The following is a 25,221-nucleotide window of genomic DNA, read 5'->3' as shown; positions in this document are numbered from 1 at the left end:
AAGTTTCTTTGAAAGAATTCCCAGGACGAGTTGATGTTGGAGAAAGTAGCGATGGGAGACCAGTCTGGAAGTTTGATTGCTGCTTGGAGACTCTGCCAGTCGGCTTGAGTGAAACGCCAGACTCGACGGCGCTGAGGTGGTTCTCTGATAACAGTGAGAGAGATGTCCACTTTGACAAGCACGTGGTCAAAAGTACCGATTCGAGCAGATGAAGAGCAGCAGATATTTTCTGGGAAATTTGTCAAAATACGATCCAGAAAAGATGGAGTATCGTTGGTTGAGATCCGGGTTGGGAAACCGAGTGTCCTAATGAGTCGCAGAAAGCGTTTGCTGAAGTGCCATGACAGGTGAGAGAGGTACCCACACCTTGCCAACTGGCATGATGACAATTGAAGTCACCACATATGAGGAAGAGAGAGTTTGGATGAGAAGATCGAAGTTGCTCCATGTTTTCGGATAGTGAGGTGTTAATGGAGTCATCAATGTTTGGTGGATGGTACAGTACACATGTTGACATGAGGTGGGAGTGGAGGGGAAGCCGAAGCCAGAGGTATTCCTGGGGGTGTGGGGGAGTGAGGGCAGTGCATGGAGAGTGAGGAATAGAGTCTTTGATGAAGAGAACAACTCCTCCACCAGGGCGAGGCTCAGGTCTGTCAAACCGGAGGAGGGAGTAACCAGGGAGAGATACTTGGGAGTCAGAGACGTCTTGAGGGAGGAAAGTTTCTGTTCGGCTGATTATGTCTGGTTTGTCAGTGGCAACCTGTATTGAAAGATCGAAAAGGTTTGAGCGAAGGCCCTGGATATTTGAGGTCCACACTGTTCATGAAGAGGGAGGGGAGGAGGCTTTGGGTGCAGGGGGTGGGAGGGGAGGGTGAGGGTAGGACAAGGGAGGAGAGAGGAAGGTAAGGAGAGTTGTTGAAAGAGTGTGGGAGATTGCAGAATAGCTCAGGGAGGGGGCTGGATGAGGAGAAGAAAAGGCTCTGTGGTGCTGGGGGAGAGCGGGGGAAAGAGAGGGGGCAGAAGGCAGTTGAGGATTTGAGGAGGTGGAGTGATGAGATATAGGTGAGAGGGCAGTGGAAGGAGGCAGCTTTGTGGATGAGAGGAGGGGCAACTTTGAGAAGGGGGAGTGAGGGGGTGAATGGTGGGGGAAGGGTGAGTGGGGAGAGTTGAGGGAGAAAGGTGAGGGGGGTAGTTTTTGAGAAAGGTGAGAGGTAAGCTTGGAGGGAGAAGAGTGGGATGGTTGCTTTGAGAGGGAGGGGTGAGAGGGGTGATTTGGCACTGAAGTTGGAAAAAAGACTGATTGATGGAAAGTAAACACTCATAGAAAACTGGGTTTTTTTAATTTTTAGGTTAGAGATGCGATTAAACACATTTCTTTATTGATAAATTTATTGATGGATAAACACATCAAATGTGCTGCACATTTGTTACCATTGTCACTGAATGTGCATGGAGGTTATGTTTTCACTTCTGTCTGTTTGTCTGCGAGCAAGATATCTCAAAACATAGTGGATGTATTCACACGAAATTTGGTGGAAAGGCTGGGTGTGTGACAAGAACGAATTGATTGGATTGTGGTGAAGATCCGGATCTGAGAATTTTTTTAGTGCTTCTTCACCATTGAGAGATAGATGGGGCCAAAAACGACATATAACATGATATTTCAAAGCAATGTGCATGAGTTATGACAAAACGAGGTGGATGAGTTGCGTATGTGAGAAGAACAAACCGATTCGATTTTGGTTCAGGTCCGGATTCAGATCTGTCCTTTAAGTGAGATACATAACGTAAACGGTTCAGCCTGGCGGAGGTATGCGCTCTACAAAGTGCCGTTGTCGTTACCCTCGCCAGAGGAGAGGATATTGCATTTGGGACCCATTTGTCTGTCTGTCTGTCCACACAGAACGTTAGTTCATTTTTTCTCTCTGCTTGTCAGATTGACACGCAATTTTCACCATCGGTACTACTACTCATGGAGAACGCTTGGATGACGATTATGACATCATAGGTCATGTGGTATGACACTCATGTTGAAAAAAGGAAAAACTTTGCACCTCTGTATCTCCAAAATCCGCAATGTGGAAAAAATTGAAACTTGGCACGTGGCAAGTACTCCACATGGGGAATGTGTGATTATTTTTTTTGATGTCGTCGGTGCTTTCATTACGATGTCATAATTGCATACACAGAATGCTTGCTATATGTGGTTAGTATGAAAAATTTTGAGAATCATCTAGGTATAAATTGGTCCACAGAAAAAAATTTGATGTTATCAGTCACGTGGTTCAGTATATTGTTGCGAATTCGCGCCCGCCAGCGTGCGATCGGCCGCTCGACTCGAATGGCGGCCGCCTCACCCACCGGAACGGACAATTCCGTCGTGACCCTCTCAGAACAACGCCGGGAGCAAGTCACGGGTGGGGTTTTAAACCCACCACGACTGTGCCAATTGCCCACCCGCGCAGGATAAGGTTGCTTGCCAAATTCGATCGACCTAAGTACCTGCGTGGATGGTCGACCGGGCGATCGTACCTCGCCGTAGGCCGACTCCGGACACGAACCGCTTAAGCGGTCCGTTCTATGCTACACTGATAACCGAGCGGTGTTATCGTCGGCCTCGACGGTTCCGATCAATTATCGGGCGTATTAAGCCCACTACGAACCCTTTACGTGAAGCAGGATGCAGGGTCAATTAAAAGGAAGGAGACAAAGCGAAACGGCCACAGTTCAACATGCAAGCACTTTATTTACACGACACACGGAGAGCACACATATACAGCCAAACAGTCAAAATGCACCTATAGCAATTAAAACAAAAGCAACAATGCAGAGCGACAACCGAATAAGACCGACACACGGAAACACTTCAGCAGTTCTACTTTACAAGACACGGCGCCACAAGATCCATACAAAAACCCCGAAAAGAAAATGGTCAATGCAGTCCCGTGGTGCAGATGGATGGATGGATGGATGGATGAACGCAACCAAACAACGGTCCACGGGCTGGTGGTGCAGGCCCGTGTTGTAGCTGCCAGCGGGGCAGTTCTTGCAGCTTGCAAACTGTTGCGGTGATCCTGGCGCACATGGCATTGAACGGGGGGGGGGGGGGGCAAAGCAAAATTGAACGGTGGCAAACTGATGATGTGGGCAGTGGGCATGGCATGGCAAAGGTGAACAGGCAAGGCATGGCAAAACAGGGCCACTGTAGCAAACAGCCTGCAGATAAACTGGCCGGCACAGGCCTTGAAGCAAAGACAGCCGGCAGTGGAGCTAACCGGCACAGGCCTTGAAGTAAAGACAGCCGGCAGTGGAGCTGACCGGCACAGGTCTTGAAGTAACACAGCCGTCAGACGATCCGACCGGCACAGGCCTTGCAACAAAAAGCCAGCCGACGAAGTGGGCCGGCACAGGCCTTGAAGCAAAACACCAGCAGACGATCCGGCCGGCACAGGCCTTGCAGTAACACACCAGCAGATGATCCGGCCGGCACAGGCCTCGTAACAAAACACAGCCAGCCGATGAAGTGGGCCGGCCTTTGCCTTTCAGTGGAGGTTGGTGGAGGGATTGCGGTGGTGCTGGCCACTCAGAAGGCGGGCTCGGACCCATCTCCTGTCTCCCTCCCACCTATCGCCTTTGCCTGTCACTGTCTATACCCACTCCCTTAATTTGTAAAAACCCAATTTAGCCCCCAAGTTATTTTTTGATTGTTTTTATTTTCATCCCTTCCCCACTATAAATCGTCCCCTAACCCCCTTTACTGTCATTGTTTGGCTAACCTATCTTGTCCTAGCCTACTCCCAGCCCCTACGTTCCCTTCCCGGAGGGGAATGAGGGAGAGCTAGCGTCTTGTGTCGAGGCCCAACGAAGCCTCAGGATGGCCTCCTCAGACTTCAGCGATCTTTAACCCAAAGTGGGTCCAGCGACCCACAACGAGAGCGAAGGGATGGATGGTGCGGAGGGGTACACTTCCTATCTACCCTATACATTAACCTTTAAACTACCCCGGGGCTTTCAACAAGCCGCTCTCGCTTAAACTATTGGTTCTAACAACCCAGATTCCCGTCGCCTGTGTTAGTGTCCTCGCAAATTTCGGGCCTCGCCCCCCAATTTTCTTTCCGTGCCCTCACACGGTCTCATGGCTGGGACGCGTGGCTCCCTTGGCAGGCATACCCTCTGCTGATTCCCCAACAATGGCACCCCCGGGCACTACACTGCCTCCGAGCCTACCAGCTCCCCAAACACCGGGGAGTGCCCTCCATGGCGACTCCCCTGAAACGCTCATGTGGCAGGCTGTCTTCCCGGGCCCCTTTCCGGGGGTCACCCGTGCCCACAACACTGCCCACACTGCTAATGGCGCCCCGGGCCCCTGCACCATGCGGGCGCACCCGTGCCCACTAAGCTATCCCGGCCCCCCATGGGCCCTTGGCCTACCACGGCCGACTAGCCCGGTGTCCGGGGTACCCACTCAGCGATACTCACCTTTCGCTGCCACGCTCCCAGCCCGGCAACAGGGCTCCTGCACCCCTCCAAACGGGTTTCGAGCCTACTTTCCCACCAACAACAAAACGACTTCCATTTTTGTTAATTCAACTCACCCACTAACTCACTTTATACTGACCCCGGGATCCCTTGGGTGGGAATCACTCCTCCCCCCAATCACTCACGCACCATGCATTCCCCATTCGCTCCATTCACACAGACCCGCTGGCCTCACTCACTATGTCTCCACCTGACTACTCTTCAACACACACACACCGCTGAACTCTGCCATCCTGCTGACTACTTCCCCGAACTAACTCGTGCTCCCACGTCGTCCCTTAAACTATAGCACGTTCCTTTTAACACTACATAGCTAAACTATGTCCCCTCTACACATTCAAAGTCTGTCTCTGTCCCCAAATCCTTATTCGCAGGGGGGACTTCATCCCTCCCTACTGGGCTCGTGAACTCGTTGCAAGGCTCTGCGAGCATTGCGCCTCTGCGGGAGCGGCTGTTCCAGCACCGACTCCTCCGGCAAGACATATCCATGAGGGCGAAAGGTCGCCCTTGTAAGGTCTCAGGCGGTCCGCGTGGACGATCCAGGGAAGGGCCCGTGGTCCCATTTTAATTTTTAGGACCACGTCACTGATTTGCGCCAGGACGACCCCCTGGCCCTGCCAAGGTGAGGTGAGCTTTGGGCATCTGCCCTTCCTCCACCGGGGGTTAAAGAACCAAATCTTCGCCCCCGGTGGGTATTTGCTCACCTGGCTCCGGTGGTCGTACCTGCGCTTCATCTTTATGCCCGCCTGTTGGAGCTGGTGTCGTGCGAAGGCATGCACCTTCTCCATGCCTTCCTCCAACCGACGGGCATAGCCCTCCCCCGGGGCCTATCAAGCCGCTCAGGCTGCGGGCCGCACAATAAATCAACGGGGCTTCTCAGCTCCCGTCCATACATCAACAGCGCCGGAGTACATGCGGTAGACCCATGCTGGGATGCGCGATAGGCCATCAGGAGGTACGGGAGATGTTTGTCCCAGTCCTCCTGGTTAGTGGCGGTGAAGAGGGCCAACTGTTGGACCAGGGTCCTGTTGAACCTCTCCACCATGCCATCAGACTGTGGTCTCAGGGGCGTTGTCCGTGTCTTTCGAATTTCCAGGAGCCTGCACACCTCTTTTAGTAATTCGCTCTCAAAATTTCATCCCTGATCCGTTTGCAGCTCCTGCGGAATCCCATACCGGCATGTAAATCCTTCTACGAAGGCCTTTGCCATGACCCCTGCTTCCTGGTTGTGGAGGACAAAGGCCTCCGGCCATTTGGTGAAATATTCCATAATTACGAGGATGTACTTATTACCCTGGCGAGTGGGGGGCAGTGGTCCCAAAATGTCCATGGCCACTCGCTCAAGGGGGGGCCCCAACCTGATGTAGTTGGAGTGGGGCCCTCATCTTCTGTGGCGGTCCCTTTTTCGCAGTACAGGCGTCGCATGCTCGACACCAGTTCTGTACATCGCGCCCCATGTAAACCCAATAGAACCGCCGGCGGACCCGAGATTTTGTTTTGGTCCTGCCTAAATGGCCGCCGGCGCGGATACCGTGCACCTGTTTCAAAATTTGGGTCTTAAACCCATCAGGGACTATCACCAGCCAAGAAGTTTGTTCGGAAGGAATCTCCCCCCACTTGCGATATAAGATGTTGTCCCTCATTTCTAGGGTCTTCCACTGAGCCCAGTATGCTTTTGTTCGCGTTCCGAATGGGGCGATCTCCTCCCCACTGAGCCTCCTTTTTTCCTGGACCCATTTGTACACTGGCCCTATCACGGGGTCTTCCCGCTGGGCCGTGCTCCATGCCAATCCACCAAATTCCTCTCCTGCGGTTAGTGGCAAAGTTGGGCCTACCACCCGGGCCGCACGAACTGGGAGTTTCGGGGAGGTGTCTGCCAATTGGTCCCTCTCCTCATGTCTCGTGCAATATCTGCAGTTTTCTCCCAGACAGGGGCGTCGAGAGAGCGCATCGGCATTCCCATGAGCCTTACCGGCTCTATGGACCACACTGAAATCGTACTGCTGCAACTTTTCCAACCACCTTGCAATCTGGCCTTCCGGTTCCTTGAACCGTAAGAGCCATTGCAAGGAGGAATGGTCAGTTCGAACCAAAAATTTCCTCCCGTACAAGTATGGGTGGAAATTGCTCACAGCAGACAGCATAGCCAATAGCTCCTTGCAAGTTAAGCAGTAATTTCGTTCGGGCCTACTCATGGCCCGACTGTAATACGCGATCACTCTTTCCACGCCCCCCTGTGTCTGAGACAAGACTGCTCCCAATCCTTCCTGGCTTGCATCCGTGTCCAGGGTATACATCCCGTCATCGGTGGGGTACGCTAACACGGGTGTGGATGTCAAACACCCCTTTAATTTGAGGAAGGCCTCCTGGCACTCCCCTGTTCAATTAAATCTCAACCCCTTCTCCGTCAACCGGTGAAGGGGGCTGGCTATCTCCGCAAAGTTTGCCACGAAGCGCCGGTAGTAGGAGCAAAGTCCCAAAAAGCCCCGTACCTGTTTGACAGTTGTAGGTACGGGCCACTCCTCAACCGCTGTAATTTTTCCGGGGTCGGTCTTCACCCCCTCGCGGCCTATCACGTGTCCGAGATAGGCCACCTCTGTCGCGAACAAAGTGCATTTCTCCGGGCTCAACTTTAGCCCTGCCTGCCTGAGGCGCCCAAACACCTGGTCCAAATTGACTATCTCCTGGGTGAATGTTTTAGCGTGTACCAGGACGTCATCCAGATACCCCAGGCATTATTGCCACGGCATGCTGCCTAGTACACGCTCCATCTGTCTCTCAAAGGTGGCGGGGGCGTTACACAAACCGAACGGCATCACAGTGAACTGATACAGTCCCTTTCCTGTGGAAAATGCCGTTTTCTCCTTCCCCGTCTTATCCATCTCCACCTGCCAATACCCACTCTTGAGGTCCAAAGTTGAGAACCATTTAGAGCCTGAAATGGCGTCGAGGGTATCGTCAATTCTAGGCAGGGGATAGGAGTCTTTGAGTGTCACGTTGTTCAGCTGGCGATAGTCCACGCAGAAACGTGTGGTCCCATCCTTCTTTTTAACCAGCACAACTGGTGACATCCAAGGACTTCCCGTGGGCTCAATGACACCTGCATTGAGCATCTTTTCAACCTGTTCATCAGCCTCCTCTCTCTTGCTCCATGGGAGCCTTCGAGCAGGCTGACGGACAGGCCGGGCCGGGCCCTATCGGTGTGGATCTGATGTTGCACCAGGCCCGTACGTCCAATATCCTCGGATGACAAGGAGAAGATCCCCATGTGTCGGTCAACCAGTTTGTATAAGGCCTCCCACTGGGCATACTCCAACTCAACACTACTCCGATTTACCATCTCGCAAATGGGCCCAGGCCAATTCCTAATCCAGTCTGGAGACTCCCTCTGGGGCCGGTCTGGCTCGACGTTATCTACCCTCAGCTCTGCGACCTCTTTTACTGGGGTGCAATATGCCACCTCCGTGCCCTTCCTGGTAGTGCGTGGTTCCGTGCCAACATTTATCACCCGAACGGGCACTATTGGCCAGTCAGTACTTACCAGGGTGTGGCCCACGACTAAACCCGGGGTTGACTGCCCTGCCAGTAGTTCTGCCAGGCCACAGGAGCCCTGCCACGTTGGGTGTGCTCGCCACCGGACCAGGACCACCGCCTTGGCACCCTGGGGAATGACCACGGAGTCAGGAGCCTCCAGCTCCACACTCTCATCCGTGCTCACGCCCCCTAACGGAAACTCCTCACCACACAATTGCATGAACCTCCGGCCCAAGTCGATCTTACAACCACCGGCCGTGAGCACATCCAACCCTATCAGACATGGGTCGCACACCTTCGCCACCCAAACCTCTATCCTTGTTTTCACGGTGCCCAATTTAAATGACACGAAACCACGTCCTATGATGGAGGCCATTGCCCCAGTAGCTAGCTGCAAACTATGGTTTTACAGACTGTGGATCTCATCCCAACCGTCTACACTCGAATCAAGGACCACAGGGCTGATGATCGTGGCACTTGCTCCTGTGTCCACAACGGCGTCTACCCCTACGCCAACAACCTTGCACCAAATTGTTAAGCTACCATTGCCAATTTGACCACAATTGATGACCTGTCGCAGTTCTGAGGGCTCTTCTCCGTCCGAGTATGCCGAACACGGCCCTACACTTCTTAGTTTCCCGGGGACTGGTGGGGGGGGGGTGATGGTTGGGCCTGGCTATCTCTATTGACCAGGGGCGGAGTTGGTGGTCTGGGGGGCCGTGGCTCTTCCCTTCGCGGGGGCCTTTCCCTGCACGGGGCGTTGCACTCCCGCTGCAGGTGGTCCCTTGTGCCACAATTATAACACCTCCTCTGGTAAGGTGTTTGCCTCCGCTATGCCGAATTATACCCCCCTCCGTTCCGAATTGGGGTACCCCCTGATGGCCCATCCCCCACCCTTCCTGGGCCCGACCGCCTCTCCCCAGGTCTCCCGAACCGGCGTTCGAACATGCCCTGCACCATCTTTTCCATTCGCGCTTGGTCTCCCAGGGTCACCCCGGCTCCCAGCGCACTGTCGTTCACGGGGCCCATCTGTCGGACTGCCACCGCATGCCGCCCAGCCCTCCCAATGGCGTTCTGGCTGCCTCCCAGCAGGCGGCAGTATCAGCCGCCTTCTGGAGGTTGTCCGGGCGCCATACGGTCAGCAATGCTCCGACATCGGTGCCCCCTATCGCTCGGAGAAAATGGTCCAGGGCAATCTCCTCCCGGTACTCCGGCGGCATGTTGGTGTGCGCTATCCCCATCAAGCGGCAAATGTCGTGTGCCAATTCTCCCAGTGGTTCCTGGGAGCGTCGTTTGCACCCGTTGAGCTGAGCTTTAACAAGCTCACTCTACTGGTACATGCCAAATTGTTTTTTTAGGGCCGAATGGAGATCCTCCAAGGTCACCCCCTCACTGGGTTCCGTGGTCAGGATTTCCAAGGCCGCGCCACGCAGAGCCGCCGTGAGTTGTGCCACACCCTGCTCCTCGTTCCAGCCATTGCCTCTGGCAACACACTGGAACTGGGCCATGTACGCCCTCAAGTCCGTCTTGCCATCGTACGGGGGTAGCGGCACCCTCGGTCCTTTCGAGGTCCCCCCTCCAGTTCCCAAGGGACTCCTGGAGGGGTGTACCTCCCCAGTCCCAACGGTGCCTCACTCCCGCAGGGTCCGAGCCATTTGCCCGGGGGCTCTACCACCCCTGTCCGTGTCTGTTCGTGCCCTGCGTCATCCCGCTTACTCCCCCAAGCCATTGGACTCGCACTCTGCACACCCACCGGTGAACCGGTTCGGGTGAACACTCCTACTGGGTTACCCCCCTTAGGCCAAAAGACCCCGCGGCCTCTACTCTCCCCAAGCTTGGCATGCTCACCCCCGCATCGGGCAAGCCTCCTCCTCCGCCCTGTGACACTGGCCCCACCTGGGCACGATCCGCCTCGAGGGAGTATATGTTCTCCCCCTGTTCCCGAAGGAGGTCACCCTGCCTCTCACACCGGGTCTCCACACATTCCGTCAGTCTCCTCTCCATTTCCTCTATTTTTCCCCTTCATTACTACATTCAATTCCTCCCCTATCGTCCCTAACGATAGTTCCCCGACTTTCTCTCTTATTTGCTCCACTTCCCCTTGTACCTGTGTCACCACCTTATTTGTCTTGGATATTTTCTCCCCCGTTGACCTAAACTGCTCTTCCGTCTCGCCCCGGTGTTCTTCTATCAGTTTCCCCAGTTCCTCTGTCTTTTCTCCGGCTTTCCGCTCCATTTCATTAATTACTTCCTCATGTCTCTTTCTACATTCCTCCCCCACGGCCTTTAATCCTTTCTGTGTCTCCGCTTTTTCCTCCTTTCCAAGCGGTGTTATCGTCGGCCTCGACGGTTCCGATTAATTATCGGGCGTATTAAGCCCACTACGAACCCTTTACGTGAAGCAGGATGCAGGGTCAATTAAAAGGAAGGAGACGAAGCGAAACGGCCACAGTTCAACATGCAAGCACTTTATTTACACGACACATGGAGAGCACACATATTAGGCCAAACAGTCAAAATGCACCTTTCGCAATAAAAACAAAAGCAACAATGCAGAGCTACAACCGAATAAGACCGACACACGGAAACACTTAAACAGTTCTACTTCACAAGACACGGTGCCACAAGATCCATACAAAAACCCCGAAAAGAAAATGGTGACTTCCCTTTGGGCCGTCGAGTCCCTCTCCCACGTCCGTCAACGTGATTGCGCCTGGCCGCGACTCCGTGCCCTAGCGGGGTAGGGGAGTCCTCTCCGGCGTGCCTCGCGCCGTCACGCGTTGGCCGCTAGATGCCACGGACAGAGTTTCCGGCGCTTTCCCAGCGCGGATAGAAAGGGGTGGGGGGGGGGGGAAATGTTGTTGCTCGAGGTCGTGGTGTGGGGAATGGCAGACGCTCCGTCCCGCCAGCGGGATCTCGGGACCGCCCCACAGAAGATCAGGCCAGCGGCCACCACGAAGAGAAGAGGACGAGCGAGCCGGAAGACGGGAAGAGGACGAAGAGAGCCAGAGCACCTACAGCGCTCCGTCCATGCCCGACTTTTTATCCCCCGGGGCTCCGCCCTTCACTCCGCCCCAGTTTTCGGCTCCACCCTCCTTCGAGAGGGTTCTCGAAGAGGGGCGTTCCCTCACCCCGACCGCCTCACGCTGGTCATCCACCAATCGGCGGCGAGCTGCCCCTCCCCCTTCTCCTCCCTCACACCAAGCGCGGAGAAGAATTGCACGAAAAACCCACCAGCATCGTTGGCAGTTTTCGTCCGTTTTAAATAAAAGATAGGGAAAGAAAAACGACTTACTCAAAGTGTCGCAGCCCGGATGGATCACATAAATTCCCTCTATACAACGGGTTGAGGCTAACTACACATGCACCTATCAAGATATCTCACCTACGGGCCCTTCATGGTGTATTGCGAATTTCCACAGCCGTAACAATATATTTCATATATATATATATATATATATATATATATATATATATATATATATATATATATATATATATATATATATATATATATATGTATGTATGTTTTAACCCTTCAAAAATCTTCTCCGAAACAGCTGAACAGATCGAGGTGAAACTTTACACGTATGACTGCCTATTCATGAAGAACAAAACATTCCCACCCTATGATATTGTTATGGGTTTCCGCCACGTTTGGCGTGCGGACGACCGTTCTCACCAAATCGCGGTCGCGCACCCACCGAAGACTGCAATCCAGTCATGACTTTCCGGACCAACCCCAAAATCCAGTCACGGATGCCTTAACACATCATAAACTTGCCAATTATTCTGTCCACGCGCTTCAAGGTTGATCGCCGAATTATCGATGTACCTAATTGTTCGCGCGGACAGAAATACCGGGAGTTTATACCTCGACCGGACCTGTATGAAAACGAGCCGCTTAAGCGGCTTGTTCCGTGTGCGAAGTCAAGCGGTTTTAATTTTCCAAGTCCCGTCGGACCAGATTTACTTTTAGCGGCTTTAAAAGCCAGTTAATATCCCGAGCGCACCATGGTGGTCAATAGCAGAAAGTGACGCAACGAGCAGGTTGACATTCAAACAATGGGACATTTATTTACAGTTGGCATGCAGTTAATGAATGGGGGGATATGGAGACAAGACACGAGCAAGCCTACAGCCGGTACTAATCAATAATGTACAAGCACGTACTTACAATTCTACTTGGAGACAAGGCGCCACAGACTTTCATAGAAAAACCCAAGAAAGAAAAGACACGGGCTCGAAAGCCTTTAATATTCCTCAGAGCCGGGATGACCGAAAGGCTCCGAGAGGCCAGGCCGGTGACCTCGCCGCCCCTCGGTGTCGACTCGGGTTTCGGGTTGGTGACCCTCGGTGTCTCTGTCTCGCTGGCTCGTTGCCAATGCAGCAACGGTTCGAATGGCGGCTTGGTGGGTCAAGGGCCTTGCGATGCGCCCAACTCTCCACTGCCCTCTGGCTGCGCTCCAACGCTTCTCCCACAAGCTGCTGCTCCAGCGATCTCGACCTACCAACGACTCGATCTCTCCCACCAACTCCACGGCGACACTCAACTTCCTCCAACTCAACTCCTCCAACTCAACTGCTTTCTCGGCGTCCCAACGCGGCTTTTTATGGGGTCCGGGGCGTTCGCCCCTCCCTTCCCAGCACGTGGGGCAAAATCCTTGGGAGGGAGATTGGTATGTGCTTATGCCTTTTTGAGGGCCCCACCCCAACCGTCAAATCTGTCTTCTTCTTCGGGTGGCTTTGTGGGAGTGTTGTTCTTGTTTGTAGAGGAGGGTCGTTCTTCAAGGCAAAAGGCCGTTTTGATCTGGTTATGTTTGTGGAGATGCTGTGGTTGTAGACTTTGTGGCGTTGTGGTGGAGGTGGCGTGGTTGTGGAGTTTGTTGTTGAAGAGATGTTTAAAATAAAAGATAGCAAAAGAATAATGGCTAACTCAAAGATTCACAGCCCGGCACACGAACAATTCCGTTATACATTGGTGGGGGAACCTAACCTGGAACACACACTTAGCGAAATAACTGATCTCTGGGGAACCTGAATGGTGTTCTGTGAATTTCCACCACCGTAACAATATCATAGGTCACATGGTTTGGCAGCTGCATTAGATTTACCCGAAAACCTGTAAAATAAAATGTGTTCTCCAGAACGGCTGGACAAAACTATACCAATACCACAAACAAGTCCTGGCGAGGGTTTGCAATCTCTGATTGCTGTTTTTCTTATTTATTTTATTCTGTTGTGCTTGTGATAAAGCTGTTTGCAGCTTTTGACAATTGTTTAGGTCCAGTTGCATGGGGGACGGACAATATGATCCACATCGAGACTGCAACAAGTCAGGTCAGGTCAGGTATGGGAGCATGTGCCAGAACAGCGCTTCGCTGCGTCCACTTTCCGCCGGTACTCCAGGGGCCCCCGTCTGGCCTTCTCCCAGGCAGATGCCAGGCCCATCCCCATCTCCTTGAGATGCTGGTCAACCTGCTGCAACCACGAGGCACGTGGTTGGCCCATCGGCCTCCTCCACTCACGAGACTCCCTCGCTGAGAGAATCTGGTGAGCGGGATCAGCGTCAGGAAAATGAGCCACATGTCCATACAGCCGCAACTGACGCTCACGGACCATGCAGGTAACAAATCTCATCCGAGTCTCTCTCAGCAACCGCTCGTTGGACACAAAATCTGACCAGCGATAACCAAGGATTCTCCGAAGAGACCTGGTACCAAAGGAATTAAGTCTCCGTCTCAGATCCTTGGTCAGAGTCCAAGTCTCGCATCCATAGAGCAAGACTGTAAGCACCAAGGACCTGAAGACTCGGACTTTCGTCCTCCCGCACAGGTACCGGCAGCGCCAGACCCCATTATCCAGTGAATCCATGACTCCCCAGGCCCGACCCAGACGTCTATTGACCTCTGACTCACAGCCAGCAGAGACATATGAATATCACTGCCAAGGTAAGTGAATCTCTCCATGACCTCAACATCCTCACCACAAACAGACACAGACAAGACAGCAGCATCCAAGATGTCATTGAAAGCCTGGATCTTAGTTTAGACCCAAGAAACCCGTAATCCCAGCGGCTCCGACTCCTCATTCAGCACCTCGAGGGCCCCCAAAAGGATATGTAAAGTCTCTGCAAAGATGACTGCATCATCTGCGAAATCAAGGTCCGAGATCTTGACATTCCCAAACGATGCACCGCAGCTTGATCTTTCCGACATCCTCCCTAAAATCCAGCCCATGCAAGTGCTGAAAAGTGTGAGGGCCAGTACACACCCCTGACAAACTCCAGTAACTGGAAATAAGTCAGAGATGGTACCATCACACTTCACAGCACTCTCAGTACCAGAGTCGAGCTCAGACATCAGATCGATCAGTTTTGGTGGCACCCTGATTCACTGAATTCACTGAATCGAATTGTGACGATTCACTGAATCGAACGCTTTACAGAGATCAACATAGGCTGCAAGCAGCCCCTGCCGAAACTCTCGTCTGCGTTCGGTGAGGACACGAAGAGCAAGGATACGGTCAATCGTTGACCTCTTTGGTGTAAAGCCTGACTGCTCTGGACGCTGGTGCTCAAGCAGATGGTGGTGAACCCTATCAAGAATTATCCTTGCCCAGCACTGAGAGCAGCGTCACCCCTCGGTAGTTGTTGCAGTCTTGGCAATCACCCTCCCTTTCCAGAGAGGGAAAACAAGGCCCTTCTTCCAGTCATTTGGGATGATGCCTGTGTTCCAGGCAGAGCACAAAACTGCATGCAACGACACGAGTGCAGCATTTCCACTTGCCTTGAGAAGTTCAGCATGGATGCCATAGATCCCTGGAGCTTTGCCCTGTTTCAACCGGTTCACCGCAGCCCGTGTTTCCACAAGCGAAAGTGGACCACAATTGATTGGAGGGTCAGCAACAGGGATTGTAACACCCTTGACGTCCAACTCGACAGCTGGTGGATCAGCCTGGTACAACCGCTCAAAGTAACCGGCCCAGCGGGCCTTCACTTCAGACTCCTCTGTTAAGAGCCTACCACTCTCTGCTCTAACTGCAGTGCTCCGAGGGATAGGCTTGGATGAACGCAATGCGTGAATTCCCCTGTAAGCGGGACGAGAATCACCTGTCCACAGGTGATGCTCTACCCCCTCATAGATTCCTCGCACATCGGCCTCCTTGTCCACCGTTAGTGCACGTACAGTTTTACGCCTCAGCTCCCTGAACAGCTCAGCTCTGCCATTCAGCCTGGCCCTATGACTCTGGTCAATGGTATCCAGTGTCCCTTGAGAGACAAAATTCTTCTTTGCCCTGCAGTGAGTTCCAAGACATCCACCAGCAACATCAAGGACGGTGGTCTTAAAGGTAATCCTTTACTCTTCAGGACCCCCCAAAGCACCCAGACACCCCAAATGTCCACTCAGCCTGTTCGCAAAGTCCTCACCTACCCTCTCATCCTTGAGCTTGCCAGCATCCAGCCTAGGCTGGGATGGTACCATTCTCCCAGATTTAAGGTGCAGCTTTAGAGTTGCTACAACAAGCCGGTGGTCAGTATTGAGGAACTGAGCACTCCGGTAGACCCTGCAGTTCTGGATCATCCCCCAGCGACCGTCAATGAGGACATGGTCAATCTCTTTTGCCACACCGCCAGTGTTGGAATACCAAGTCCAGCGATGAGCTTGTGGGCGCTGAGACCATGAACCGGCCACCCTAAGTCCATGACTTCTTGCAAAGTCAAGGAACTTGGTGCTATTCTGATTCATAGTTCCTGACCCATGGGGACCAATACACATCTCATAACCATCTCTATCAGTTCCAGTCGATGCATTGAAATCCCCCAAGACTAGAAGTGTATCTCGTCTGGGGCACTGATCAACCACAGACTCGAGCATGGCGTAGAATGTGTCCTTCTCAGTGAGGTCACTCGCCTCAGTCTAAGCATAGACAGAGACCAGCGAAATGACACCTAAGGAGTGACGAATCCTTAGTCTCATAATACGCTCGTTGACCGGTGTTACCTCAATTATCATTCGGGTCAGCTTATTGGACACAGCTACAGCAACTCCTTGAGTATGGTAACCATCAGAGCGACCAGACCAATAGTAGGTGTAACCACCCACCATTATCTCACCGCAATCCGGTCTCCGAATCTCAGAGTGCTGCTATACCGATGTCCAAACGCTTGAGCTCAGATGATAACAGAGACAGGTGATCATCCTCTCTTAGGGATAGGACATTCCAGGCACCCACCCGAAGGGACCGCCTCAGGTTAACCCAAGGAGACCGCCGTCTGGTGGACGACACCTCAGCACCACTCCGACACACTCTCCCGCAATCTGACCCAGGGAGGTTACCCCATGGTTTCCCTCCTTTCATCAAAGGTTGGGGGTCTCGAAGGCTTCGCCCCAATCCCGTCATCCGGTGAGCTGCACAGGAGATACTCCCACAGAGTGGGTTTTCAGATTTTTTTGCGTTTGTGTGTTTTGCGGAATGAATCGTTTTACAGTGGCCGGAGTGCAAATCCTGCCACCAACCTCCAAATAAAAAAGTAACCCAACTGCAGGAGGACGTCTGCAGACACAGTTGGGCACTAGATATGGATGGCCGTTGGCTCACAAGGAGCTCCTCCTTGTCAGACTTTCAGAACAAGTCAGACTTTCTCAAAATATAGCTTCTCATCTTATAAATACTTTCAAGTGTTTGTGTGTGTTTGTTTGTTTGTGCATTTATTTGTGCGTTTGTACGTTGTTCTTTCACTGCTGAAATGCAGCAACTGGAGACCAAAAATTTTTGGTGTAGGTACTCCAGAATCGGTGCAAGGTTTTAAAGTACCACACATTGGCCTTGATGTCCCTTTTGAGGCCACCAAAGGCCACTATGATGTGTGTATTAGGATGTGGGCTCAGGCAGTACTGCTACCAGCCCACAGGCAAAGGGTAACCACCATGAGGCCAATAACTGCATCGCTTTTCAATGTCCAACACGTCCTGAAACCCCTGCCGGGAAAAGCTCACTCAGCCGGGCAGCGCCAGGTATCCCGTTAGTCATTGTTAAATTCGCTTTTGAACATGTTTCAAATCTTCTTTTTTAATTAAAATGAATGAGTTTTAAAAGTCGAATTTGTTGAATTTTTTTGTTGTAAAGGTAGAAATACTGTTGAACTTGACTGCCCCACTCCTACTCGAGTATTTTCTTCACAGTAGTACTGGATTGTAATGAAGTATCAAGTACTTGATGCAAATTGTGGTAATTTGTGCAGGTTGGATTGCTGAACTTTTTTTGGTTTCCAGAGTTGAGGCTCATGGAGGAGCAAGAAAATCAGAATGGACCAGGATGTATCAAAATGAAATCGACATTGTACCGTTTGGGAGGGGGTTTGGAGGCGATGGGAGTGTTGGTCAAACATATTAGCAGCAGAGTTGAGAGGCAATGCAGAGGAAGACCTGGAAAAATAAGGTATGAAGGAAAGGTGAGGACATGGGGTGAACAATATGGATACAGCTGCAAACTCTCAATTATGGAAGTGCAAGTAAAAACTGGAAAGTTGGAAAGAGATGGACTTTGGGAATGTTAATAGGGGTAGAAAAAAAATCATGGTTGTGCATGAGGGACAACCTCAGATAGTGATGAACGGTTGTCTTGAATCACTGTGGGGGAAAAATTTAAATTGAATGTTTGCACCAAGCAAACCTAAAGGCCCTGTCACACCTTGACGATTTAGCCAGCGTATGCCTGACGTATGCAAAATTTGGCTAAAACGCTGGCACACGTCGAATACGTTATGGGTAAGTTTGTATACGTTAAGAACACGCTGGCATACATCGTAGTACGCTGGCTTTTTTTCGTAGTACGCTGGCATACGTCTTTGTACGCTGGCATACGTCGTTGTACGCCGAGGTGTTAGACAAATTTTCCATGCTTGAAATTTTTCGACGTATACCAGCGTATGACTCACACATTCCGCATAATGCTGGCCATAAGTTGGAGGCACGTTACACGATCGTTGACACACGTTACTTGTAAGTTACTCATAAGTCGAAACACGTCGAGGTAATGTTGAGCACACCCGAAACTTATTTCTAACCTATGAGTAACGTGTTATAGGCATGTTACGCAATCTTTGACACACGACAACACACGTTACTTGTACATTACTCATAAGTCAAAACACGTCGAGGTAATGTTTAGCGTCAGTGTTCCAGACTCCCTGGTTTTTTTTTTTTCCTTCGGTATGACGGTGATGTTGACACTTCAATTTCTAGTGCGGTTATAATAGAATATAATTAATAGGCTGCCGCTCAACGATTTAAATCGAAGTGTCAACATCACCTTCATACCGAAGAAAAAAAAATTCCAGATTCCAGGGAGTTTGGAACACTGACGCTAACCATTACCTCGACGTGTTTCGACTTATGAATAATGTACAAGTAACGTGTGTCAACGATCGCGTAACGTGCCTACAACTTATGGCCAGCGTATGCGGAACGTGTGTCATACACAGAGTATGTCGATAAATTTTCAACATGCTGAAAATTTATCGACGTACAATCGGCGTATGGCGACGTATGCCAGCATACTACGACATATGTCAACGTACTACGATGTATGCCAGCGTGCTCTTAACGTATACAAAACTTACCCATAACATATTCGACGTGTGCCAGCTTGGTTCGGCAAATTTTTCATACGTCGGCATACGCTGGCTAAAACGTCAAGGTGTGACAGCGACTTCACACTTCGATGTCTAGTGCGGTTATGATTTGAATCGTCGAGCCGTAGCCTATGAATAGCCTACGCCACGTGATCGTCGGCGATACGCTGCCGCGCGCTATGCATAAGTTACACTATCGTTGGGCATAGGTTGTGAACGCCGACAACACGCTCAGTATTCGTTGGTATAAGTTATCTATATGTGATTGAAACGTTCTGTGTATGTTACTAATACGTTATGCATACGTCCAACACGTTATTATACGCCCAAAACTTAAAAACATCAATAGTTCAGTGTACGCCAGCGGTTTACACACATTTTAAGACCTTGCCATACGCTGGCTAAAACGTCAAGGTGTGACAGGGCCCTAATAGTTGGGATGGAATAAATGAGGTTTTTTTGTATAAGTGGTCGAGGTGCTCGTGGAGGAGCTGGAACATTGAACGGATCAGGAGGTAGAGAGAGAGAGAGAGAGAGAGAGAGAGAGAGAGAGAGAGAGAGAGAGAGAGAGAGAGAGAGAGAGAGAGAGAGTGAGAGTGAGCAGGAGAGCGAGCGGGAGAGCGAGCAGGAGAGCGAGCGGGAGAGCGAGCAGGAGAGCGAGCGGGAGAGTGAGCGGGAGAGCGAGCGGGAGAGAGAGCGGGAGAGAGAGCAGGAGAGAGAGCGGGAGAGAGAGCGGGAGAGAGAGAGAGAGAGAGAGAGAGAGAGAGAGAGAGAGAGAGAGAGAGAGAGCGAGCGAGAGAGAGAGAGAGCGAGCGAGAGAGAGAGAGAGCGAGCGGGAGAGAGAGAGAGCGGGAGAGAGAGAGAGCGGGAGAGAGAGCGGGAGAGAGAGAGGGAGAGAGAGAGTGGGAGAGAACGAACATCAACTGCGGGTTTGATGGATAAAATAGGAGCCTTTGCTTCTCTATTATTCTTGTCCACTCCATGTGTCTTCCAATACACCTTATTCCACCCAACTTCCCTTATTTTGGAAAACTTTCAAGAAGGAAAAACTTGTAATTCAGAAGCAGGTGCTCTTGGTGGGGGAATGGGGGGATGGGGGGGGGGGGCAGAAAAGAAAATGGTTTTGGATGATCTGAGATGGTGATGAACAGCTGTCTTCTTGAGAGTCATGGGTTGGCTCCAAGAATAAAGGAGGTCAGTAACCCAAGAGTCGAGTTTGCTTTCAGGAAGTAAGTAACCAATGAGTTTGGACAGTAAGACAAGATGCTAAACTGTATCAAACGCATGAGATATGTCCAGAGAGATGGCCCTGATCTCTTTTCTGACATTGACGGCCTCCATCCATTGTTGGGGTGAGTAGAAGCAGCATGTCCAAAGTGGAATGACTTGGTCTGAATCCCAATTGGCGATCTGGGATGATGTTGTTGGAAAAAAGGAATGATTTTATGTCAGCTGTGATTATCCATTCCATGACCTTGCTGATGAGTGGCAGTAATCTAATATGTCTGGCATTTAGGGGATCAGTATTTGCAACTTTTTTATGTAATTCAGTGATGTTGGTGAATTTACAAGCATATGGAAAATGACGAAACACAAATGATGATGTGAAAAGGGCTGAGAGGGGATGTGCAAGAGCAGCAGAACAGGTTTTTAGGACACGTGAGCTAATGCCGTCCTGTCCAGTAGCAGTCAGTCAGAGTCGAGGGTTGACAAAAACTTCTCCACCTTCTCAGGTGCCAAAGACAGAGTCCGGGAGCAATTGTGTGCACCGAGGTAGGGTGGCTACAGAGATTGAAGAGTTCGGGACACAAGATGTGGAAGCAAACACAGAATTGAGGCATTCGGCCTTCTCACGAGCAGATTCAGCTATGGTGCCATTTGAAGAGAGGGAAGTAATGGAAGGGGAACATACTCCAGAGACAGGCTTGACAAGGCACCACCAGGTTTCAGAGGAGGGAGACAAGTTTGAAAATTCAATCCTGAGTTTGGACAGATTATGTTTTCTGGCTTTGATTGATTGAATGATTGACTGAGACTTTTAGAGGTGTGACAGACTTCTTTACTTTCCCCTTTCCCCTTTTCAACGTTTGAAAGCATGAACTCTTGCGAGGGTTTTAGTTGTAATCTTCAAGATTCAAATATGGACTCGACTAGCTGAAACTGTACGAAACGACCACAGTGAGACCAGTCAGCGAAGCATTGAGATCTCACTTTTGTAAATTAAATTATTCATCTCATCAATTTTATTGACAGTTATGGCCTGTTCATAACTACCACCACCTTGTTTTACTGTTTTCCTTGATCATGTGACTTGTCCAAAATAAGGCTCTGTCTCATTCTCCACCAGAAGGGAAATGATCGAACACCTGTGGAGGCCTTATTCGCAAACAGGAACTCTGAAGATGAGCCAGTGCATGGTTCAGTAATGTCACTCATTCTCTCGTAACGATAAGGTCATGGTGGATCATTTTGCGTAAAGCATTGTGATAAAGTTTTTTTTTCTTAAGTAAATAAATAACGAGTTTCGGTAAAACGTTGGCCTATGTTTGAAATTGAAATGCTTCTTCTTCATCTGGCAGTTTTAGTACAACAACTTGTTTTGTCTTAACCGTGTTGTGAACAAAGGATTCTTGAGCAAAGGAAGCATTGCTTTTCCATTTGAAAACAGTTATTTTTCTCAGTTAAACAATCATGCACTAAAATTGTGAGCAGGGGTCTTGCATTCTGTCTGCCTGGCTTAACCTATCAGTAGCCCAGATAACAAAGCCCTGAGTTATGGGACCACAAGCCGCGGCTGATTCAGACTGCAGCTCATTCATTGCCTCGTGCCTCCATTTCTTTACGCTCTCACCGCACCACGAGCTCTTCCCAGTGACATTGACTGGCCTTTACATGACTCCGCTATCCTTACTTCTCTATTTATAACTCTGCCCATTAATCTGCATCCTTTGTCGGACACGATGGTAAGGACCCGTGGGTTGTGCATGTTTTTTTTGGTTCTTATGACACTCGGCAGGAGAGCGAGTGCACTTTTTCTTCGTAGTGATAAGTCTTTCTGGATGCCGGCATGGTTCTCGTTAGCACTTTGTGCTGTCAAAAGGAATGCTGTGCTAACTGCGACGCAACCTCAGCGTTGCCCATGCAGAGCCTGTGCAGACGCGAGAGAAAAGCCGTTTGGGAAATTGTTCACCGGCTTCTGGTCTGCGACTCTGCGAGTGCAACCTGGTACCAGGACAAGAACGTTATTCGAACGTCTTCCCGCCAAAGATTCATCCTAGTATCGCAATATTTTGTTGTTTGTTGAATTAATGTCGTTGTTATCCTCTCTTGTCGATGTTTAAATATCCCGTGCCATTGTACGTTTCATCATACCGGTCCAAATCAGTTGATCCTCTGTTCAGAATTCCTCTTTTATCGCATGAAGTTTTAGTTCTGCGACGGCTTTGTGCCAAAAGCTAGGTTAGTCGTCTCATGAAGTGCAATCATGACGATAAGCAAGTGATTTACTGTCATACAGAAGGAACTTCAAAGCAGGAGGATGTCATTCGGCCCATCAAGCATGCATAATGGTTGCCAACATATGGTTGTTTGTCCATGCTCTATCCTTTTCAAATTGCTGAGCATCAAGAGACGAAGCAGCACGTACCATATTTAAAGTCTTTGGTACGACTCCGACGGAATTCAAACCACCGACCTCCCAGATACAGAGTGGGAACTCTAACTATTTCACCACTTCAGTCTGGTTCGATAATAAGTACCAGTAGTAATAATAATGATAATAAGTGGTAGTAATAATAATAACGATAAGTATTATCCCTACATTTTTTTTTTTGAAATGAGGGATATCGTCATCTGCTCCATCTGTCTGTCACGCTATCTCCTCCGAAAAGGTTGTGCACAAATTCACCAAACTTGGTAGTCTTGATCACCACGTGACACAATGGAGGCTGAAGCAGGCTGAAAAGTTACAATACCAAAAAATGCAATTACAGGTACATTTCGAAACCCTTTAATGAAACTTCGTATCTGCAATCAACATTTGGGGATGCATGAAATATGTCACGAATCTTTGGATTTGACCCCCGGTTCATGCCAAAGGGGCTCACAACTTGAGTTCACAGGGGTCAAAAGGGGAAAATAATTATTTTAAATAATAAGTATAAATTTATCGGTGGGTCAATCCTGGTGGAACTTTTTTTTGCCATTTTTCAACTTGGCTTTAGGTGGGGATTTGCAATGACATGTCATCAATTTCGGTCTCGTATAATTGGAATCAACTCATAATTTGGGTTGCTTACTTGCTGTGATTTTCAAACCAAAAACAAAAAGGAATGAATACACGGATATCTTTCAGACATGTTTTCTTCACCGATGGAATCGTGTCTCCTCATCCCATGACAGTGTAACTCCTCCCTCGTGTTTGTTCATTCTTACTCCCCTTGACATCCTTTCTGTAACAAAATGATCCACCACCAGTCAGATCGACCCCCGTACATGCGTACGTTGTTTAATTTTCCACTCCAACTATTGTTTGCTTGTCCTTTGTCCACCTGTTTCCCACCACACCTTAAAAAGACTCTAAACTGTGTATCTTTTGTTGGTTAACTCTTCCATAAATGTTGATCGAGTACTCCAGGCTCCAACGTGAAGAATGTAAACGGAAGAAACAAAGTTTGTGGGAGTTATTGTTTTTTACACGTTGAGTAGCTACGAGTAGCTCGCTTGTACAACTTTCTTCCAGAAGAGTTCATTGTGGGAAGAAGATTCTACAGGGGGATGCGGGGGAAGATTTGATGAAAAAGTTGGCAAAGGGAGCAAAACGAGCACGTCGAGTCGTAAAATCGAGGTTTAATAGAAAAATGTATTGGTCAAAGTAGCGGTTAATTAAAAATAAAATTTTAGTTTATTGAATGGGCTGGCTCAGTGAGCTGAGCAGGCCAATTCACCAAGTCTTTCAAATTTTTTTTTTTTCTTAGCACGTGGTGGTGGTGGTGGTGGTGGTGATAGTGATGGTGGTGCTGGTGATTGTTGTGGTGGTGGAAGAATGCTTTCTGAGCCAAAGAAAATAAATTTGAGGCTGCCTTCTGAGTCCTTGCTTGTACGTTTGAATCGTCCAACAGGAGTTGCAAATCTTAAATGACTTTTTTGTGCATACCGTTCACAATAACCCTGTCGTCTTCATACATTGTTGCACATCTCACTTTATTGGGTACTTTTGTTTGAAAAGGTTTTTGCTCAAGTTTTTTTTTTCCTCTTCTCTCTCTTCTGCCTTCACCCATTCCTCTCTTCAAGCAACAGGATCGAGATTCTTGATTTTGAGCCAAAAATGTTTTTCTTTTCATGACAAGCATAGAATCATGACCAGGAATTCCATACTTCTGATAAGCGGGTGGGAAGTTGGGTACAAGATTGTGCACTCTGGCAGCTCCTCTTTGTCATCGTCATGTAGGGCGAAGGAGTTTGAAGCGGCGCAGGTGGACAAAAATCAAGGCCCAGAGTCTGTCTACAAAGCCAAGTAAGATGCTTTGTGCATACATTATCATGCAAGAATGGAATTCCTTAAAATTGTATGAATGTCAGAGTTCTTTGTCACAGGTCTACAAGAGCTTCCAATGGTGGTTGTTGTTGCTGCTGCTGTTGGGTTTCTTCTTAAAACATTCACAGTTTACCCAGAACCTTCCTCGATATTGAATATTCCCTCTATGCACACCTTTACATACCTTGCACACGGGCAGCAGACGTCTCTAAAGAACAGGAAGAATTTGCCCTTTACGGTGCAACCAGGAAGAGTTGCTTGATCACTTTGCAATGCACGATCTTCTTTCTCTCAACTGGAACAGATGTTTTTGTGGGAATTTGTGCAGCAAGAGAGCCAAGTTCAACCCAAAGTGCTGATAACATCCAAACGTTACCACTGCCTGTCAGTGGCCTTCATTTTGTAAAGTGCTTGCATTCATGACGTAATGTGACGGGGCGTATCTGAATGCATTTAAGCGCAGGGAAAAGTCACGAATTTTTTTGTGTTTCGAACCTGGCTGTCTTCGATGCAAAGTTTAATGGAAAATTTTGAGACCATTTTATCTCAGATTACAGTCCTCTCCACTGTCATATCACTTTTTGGTGAATCCAGTTGAAGAATCTTGCTCTCACTTCCTTTTGCAGGATAGAAGGCTGTGTGATGTGATAGAACAAGGATTGTTTTTAAATGAAAGTAATCCTCAAGAGAAACGATATTGTGTTTGTGAATATTTGTATAAAAATTGAAAAACAATATTTGGACTTCTATCCCCAGTGTGGCTTTCATCGGAAACGATCCACATACTCTCTGCAAAGGGATGGGGTGACACGAGCCTGCTATAAGCAGCAAGACACATTGTGTAGTTTATTTACAGAATCCTGTTCCTTTATTATTATTTTTATTATCTTTTTTTTAAACTTGAATTGGGTTCAGCCTGATAACAAATAAAATATGTAATTCCTTGTTTGCAGTGACTTAGTGTTTGCCATACTTT

At 49.6% G+C, this 25,221-nt stretch overlaps 1 protein-coding gene across 12 annotated transcripts in view; it reads left to right on the top strand.

The window, feature by feature from the left end:
* Positions 1-25,221, top strand: part of SCAPER (S-phase cyclin A associated protein in the ER) — a 631,592-nt gene that overhangs the window by 343,705 nt on the left and 262,666 nt on the right. For 11 of the 12 annotated variants that reach the window (XM_085896259.1, XM_085896256.1, XM_085896250.1 and 8 more), the window contains one exon: positions 24,159-24,224. The exons of the other annotated variant lie outside the window; for it this stretch is intronic. In XM_085896259.1, coding sequence (XP_085752385.1) covers positions 24,159-24,224 — 66 coding nt within the window. The remainder of the gene's footprint in view (positions 1-24,158; positions 24,225-25,221) is intronic. 12 annotated transcript variants of the gene reach the window in all.

The sequence above is a fragment of the Eptatretus burgeri genome, chromosome 9 (genome assembly GCF_056783735.1).
Source record: "Eptatretus burgeri isolate ZD-2024b chromosome 9, Ebu_testis_v1, whole genome shotgun sequence".
NCBI classification, from domain to species: domain Eukaryota; kingdom Metazoa; phylum Chordata; class Myxini; order Myxiniformes; family Myxinidae; genus Eptatretus; species Eptatretus burgeri.
This window is presented reverse-complemented; position numbering and strand designations above follow the sequence as displayed.